Source organism: Capsicum annuum, chromosome 9 (genome assembly GCF_002878395.1).
Source record: "Capsicum annuum cultivar UCD-10X-F1 chromosome 9, UCD10Xv1.1, whole genome shotgun sequence".
In the NCBI taxonomy this organism is placed as follows: domain Eukaryota; kingdom Viridiplantae; phylum Streptophyta; class Magnoliopsida; order Solanales; family Solanaceae; genus Capsicum; species Capsicum annuum.
The window spans coordinates 204,357,972-204,363,539 of NC_061119.1; the positions used below are offsets into that span (position 1 = coordinate 204,357,972).

Here is a 5,568-nt window from a genome sequence, read left to right on the forward strand (position 1 = left end):
ATAACATCTACCAAAATGCTTTTGATTTCCTTTTTCTTTTTGCAACAAAGACTAAAAATATCAAGGAAAGATATGGTGCCACATCATACACTTTTCTACCAAAGAGGGTGGTTGGGTTGGGGTGGGGTGGGGGCCTAACTTTTCCTTTTCATGAAAAGGACAGGGTCCCACATGACACCCCCCTCTACTCTTTTCTCTCTCTTGCACTTTTTTATCAACTTTAATATTATTTTATTTGTAGATATTATCACAACTCTACACTTCATCAGCATATACATAGTTACATGTATACCAAAAAATAAAATAAAATAAAAAACACTTTCAAAAACCAACCAACACACATATAGAGAAAGATATTTAGAAAGGTTTATCTTTCTTGCTTAAGGGTTTTCTTGAAAAAAAGCTGCTGTAAAAGTGGTTATCTGTACTTGTTTCTTTTCTTGTGTTGATCGTTTTAGTCAGCTTAACTGTTATATCAGGTACAGTTAGTTACCTTTCTTGAATGTATTTTTAAGTTCTGTTCTTTTTGAGTTTATTAAGGTTGCTTTTTCTTGAATCTTTGTTGATGTTGCTTGTTGTTTTCTTGTTTTGATCTGTTTGTGTTGCTGATAATTTTGAAGTTTGTCAAGCTTTCATTATTTAAGATTACTTGTAAATCTTACTTTTGACACGGGGTTCTGTTTCTTGAATGTTTTGTCAAGAATGCTTTTTTTTTTTTGTTTGTTTTTGAGTCCATTGAGGTTGCTTTTGGATTGCTTTGGATGATTTTTCTTGATCCGAGGGTCTATTGGAAACAACCTCTCTACCTATGAGGTAGAGGTAAGGTCTACGTACACTCTACCACTCCACTTTGTGGAATTATACTAGATATGGTGTTGTTATTGTTGTATTGAGGTTGCTTGTTGTTTCTTGTTTTGATCTGTTTGTGAGTTGCTGATGATTTTGATGTTTGTCAAACTTTCATTGTTTAAGATTTCTTGTAAATCTTACTTTTGACATGGGGTTCTGTTTCTTGAATGTTTTGTCAAGAATGCTTTTTTTGTTTGTTTTTGAGTTCATTGAGGTTGCTTTTGGATTGCTTTGGATGATTTTTCTTGAGTCGAGGGTCTATCGGAAGCAGTCTTTCTGCCTCTGCCTCTGAGGCAGAGGTAAGGTCTGCGTATACTCTACACTCCCCAAACCTCATTTTGTGGGGGTTTGGATATGTTGTTGTTATTGTTGTATTGAGGTTGCTTTTCTTCAATCTGTGTTTGGTTTGCTTTGCTGTTTCTTGTTTTGATCTGCTTGTGTGTTGCTGATAATTTTGAAGTTTGTCAAACTTTCATAGGGAAAAGAGTCAGAAATATATCTAAAATTTGGCGAAATTTGTTGTAACATGCCTCAACTTTAGTCCTATGACCCCTCAACTATTTATTACCATATTTTGTGGCATATATCTTTCCAGCTGGACCACTTCAGATCCTTACCCGCTCAGTGTGCGTGTATCACGCAGTGGTCCAGCGGAACAAATATACAAATATATGCCGTAGAAATACGGTAATAAATAGGCGAGGGGGGCCATAGGGACCCCCACAAAGTTGAGGCATGTTACAACAAATTTTGCCAAAGTTTAGATATATTTCGAACCTTTTCCCAACTTTCATTGTTTAAGATTGCTTGTAAATCCTACTTCTGACATGGGGTTCTGTTTCTTGAATGTTCTGTCAAAACTTTTTATTTTCTTGGAGTTCATTGAGGTTTCTTTTCTTGAATCTTTGTTGAGGTTGCTTTGGTGTTTCTTATTTGATCTTTTTGTGTGTTGCTGATAATTTTGAAGTTTCTCAAACTTCCCTTGTTTTTAAGTCCTACTTTTGACATGGGGTTCTGTTTCTTGAATGTTTTGTCAAAAATAATTTCTTTTTTTGATGTTTTTTCATTGAGTTTGCTTTTCTTGAATCTATGTTTGGATTGCTTTGGTGTTTCTTGTTTTTGATCTGTTTGTAGTTGCTGATAATCTTGAAGTTTCACAAATTTCCATTGTTTAGATCTTTCTCTATGCTTCTCTTGAGCTCTATCCCTTTGCTTTTTGATGTCTTTTGTTAATGATTACTTTCCCTTGTTGTTCAAAATTTTTATCCCCTCTAGCTTAAGATATTTTAATTAGGAAAAAAAATGTCATTTTTTTGTTTTTTTGTTGTGGATAATAATGATGCTTAGAAAGAAAGAAGGTTGTGACTGTGAAAGTTCTACACTGTTTGTCTGGATGCTTGATTCTCATTTATAGTTTATACCACTTTTTCCCTTTATTGACTAAAGTGGCACAGTTGATTTTTCTTTTTCCATTCTCTTTAAGTTGTGTTTAAATGTAGTATTATTTTGCTGACCAGATCTTTAGTTTGAATGAAGGTGAATTTTCGTATTTTGGATGGGGAAAGATATCTGGATATGAAGGATAAACATGTACTATACTAAAAATTGCATCTTTTTACCTCATTAGCTTTTTTCTGGAATGGTTTGTCATGCTTTCTATAGTTTTTTGCCATGATTTTGTCACCTCCGTTATTTCTTTGATATGGTTTAGCTTGAGCCAAGGGTATATCGGAAACAACCTCTCTACCCTTCTAAGGCAGGGGTAAGGTCTGCGTACACTCTACCCTCCTCAAACCCACTTGTGGGATTACACTAGGTGTGTTGTTGTTGTTGTTTTGATAATGCAGATTCTTATTCCTTATTGCAGATAACGATATCAGTTGAGAAATCATCTTCGGTCACATAAAGTTTGAAATTTTGTGCTTTGAAGGCTGAAGATCTGTAGACTGATTCTGGTCTAGAATAACTGGGGAAAAAAAGAAGTTATGGGTTATATATGTGAATACTGTGGAGAGCAAAGATCGATTGTATATTGCCGGTCTGATGCAGCTTGTTTATGTTTGTCATGTGATCGAAATGTCCATTCTGCAAATGCTCTTTCGCAACGTCATTCCAGGACGCTTATATGTGAAAGATGTAATTCACAACCAGCTGTTGTTAGATGCATCGAGGAGCGAACATCGCTTTGCCAGAACTGTGATTGGTCAGGTCATGCTAGTTCTAGTTCAGGTTCAACAATGCACAAGAGGCAAGCACTTAGTAGTTATACGGGATGTCCTTCCGCTGCTGAACTTTCTAATATCTGGTCATTTCTATTAGATGACCCTTCAGTCGGTGATACTTGTGAACAGAGAATGGGTTCAATGAGCATCAATGATAACCGCCCTAGGGATGGTCAAGATCCTCAAGGAAAGGACAACTCACAAAATGTGTTTGCTGCAGTTGAAGTGAGTGAAATGAATATTTCTGACAAATCGAATCTTTTAATGGAATCGTCTATGCCTACTTTTGACAACAAGCTGCATAATCTGGAACCACCTATCGGATCTTCGTCAAAGGTAATCTGAGTTTTCAGTGATGGTTTTAATAGAAGTGAATAGATTTAATACACATACAGACACTCAAACTTGGCCTCGATTGACAAGTAAACACTCCAACTCTGAGTATGCATGCTTAGACACCTCAACTCGCATCCACTGTGTCAGTTGAACACCCCAACTTACAAAATGTTCATCTAGACACCTCCAAATTTATTAGTCATGTCAGCGTTGGATGTCCACGAGACACTGTGGTGACGAGTTGGAGTGTTTAGTTGCCAGCTGTGACCAAGTTGAGGTGTCTAGATGTGCACTCTTAAAGTTGGAGTGGTTACTTGCAAGCTGAGGCCAAATTTGAATGTCTGTTTATATGTTAAGCCAGTTTTGTTTCAATACTGAAATTTCACTTGGAACTTTGTGGAACTGATTCCCATGTTTCTGGAAGATATTAGTGTCGTTTTCCTTGTGAAGCTATGGTGATCGACTGTTGATATAAACGTCTCCCACTTTTTATTAGTGTTGTGCTGCTGGCTCCTTTAACCCGAGGTTGTTTTGCAACAGCTGTTCTACTGGGATTCCCTAACAAACTTGATTTTGGATTTGACAGTGCACTGTTCTTTTATTACACTACACTGGAAACTAGTGGAGTTCTACGAGAGTCAAAATGATTGAGGAAAGATAAACTCTAATTTCTGACATTGTCTTCTATCATCAGAAGAATTCCATATTCTTTATTTAGCATTTGATTGCATTTAGCATGTGTTCACCTTGTTTCTCTTGAAATCATTTGACTTGTCCCACTAAATTGAGAAGTGCCATTCTTCAGAGATTTTTAGTCCTGATTTTGTTACCTGTCAGAAGGTTACCTGGATAGTTTTTTATATGCAAGTTTGGACCATTTTATATTGATGATACCATTTTTAGAAATGAATTTTTTTCCACGTTTTTTTTTGTTTTTATCCTGTCAAATCATCATACATCGCTGCGCCAAATAATTAAGTCTTAGCAACTCTTTTATTGTCAGGGATTCTATATGGGAGCAAAAGGCTCTAGTTTATTTGAGGAGGATCCTTTCTGTGATAACCTCATTATGGATTCGGTGGACATGGGTATTCAGAATTATGAAGAGTTATTTGGGGATTCTCTCAATTATCCAGATGAGCTATTTGAGAATGAAAATTTTGATTGCTTCTTCGAGATGAAAGACGTAAAAGGTACCGACTCTAGCTGCCAGGATATCCCCAATGCTGCTGAGGTGGGTCTGAGGGTTAACTGCATCATTTCTCCTGCATATACTTCCAACTGTCATATACTTTCCGCTGCCTCATAATTTTTCATGCAAATAACATGCCATCACTATTAATATTAGCTGGATCAAGATCAATTACTTGACATTCTCTCTCGTCCTAATCTTGTTAGTATGGACATTTGTTTTCACGATGAAGGATGTCCACAAAAATGTTCTTTACTTCTCTAGTTAGTGCCTTCTTTTGTTTGTGACGAAAAGGGAAGAGAAAGAATGCCACACTCAATTGTCATCGGCTAGGGACCTGGTCTTTATTAGCAATTTATTGCATGAACCTTTTTACATATTTCTTAAAGGAAGAACGCTAGTCCAGCCCTATTTTACCTGTACAATGGTTGGTCTGGTCTTATTCCTAGTCGCTCAGTGACATTCTTTTATTGTATGTGTTATTTCCTTCTACGGGTACGCAAAATCTGTATATGCAGAACAACTTCAACTAGTTCAAGTTTAAAACAAGAACTCAATGAAGTACAAAAAATACCCTCAACACAAGATCAAAGTGATCTTTCTTCGAAGTGTATTTTATTTTCAGAAATCAAGATGAAACAGAAATGGCCAAGTCGCCCGAATTCACGGACTTTCCTTAAGGAAATAATTCCCCTCAGTGTACCCGAGGTTGCGGAATTTTCCTTCCAGGATAAAATGGCCAAACAAATCAATTGTAGCGGTACCTTAAACAACTGGAATATCTTCTAACTCGCTGAACATTTTGAGTGATCACACAGAATATTTTTAAGGCAAGAAGAGTGTTTTTATTCTGAAATTTTCGTACCAAAACCTGTTGATGAAAGCAGGTTTATATAGCCACAAGATGCCTCTTCTGAAAAGAGGCAATGGTTCATTCAAAAGGTGTAACCTTTTCTGAAAATTTATGTC

At 36.4% G+C, this 5,568-nt stretch overlaps 1 protein-coding gene across 4 annotated transcripts in view; it reads left to right on the forward strand.

Moving 5' to 3' along the window:
- The first annotated feature begins 273 nt into the window (after positions 1-273).
- The window catches only part of LOC107854023 (zinc finger protein CONSTANS-LIKE 9), a 10,954-nt gene continuing 5,659 nt past the window's right edge, over positions 274-5,568 (forward strand). Inside the window, exons 1-4 of one of the 4 annotated variants that reach the window (XM_016699026.2) lie at positions 274-479; positions 2,375-2,439; positions 2,717-3,407; positions 4,411-4,641. In XM_016699026.2, the coding sequence (XP_016554512.2) occupies positions 2,835-3,407; positions 4,411-4,641 (804 nt within the window). In that variant the 5' untranslated portion in view covers positions 274-479; positions 2,375-2,439; positions 2,717-2,834. Of the gene's footprint in view, positions 480-2,374; positions 2,440-2,470; positions 2,612-2,716; positions 3,408-4,410; positions 4,642-5,568 lie in introns of those variants that run through there. The other 3 variants (XM_016699027.2, XM_016699024.2, XM_016699028.2) reach the window with 3 other exon arrangements.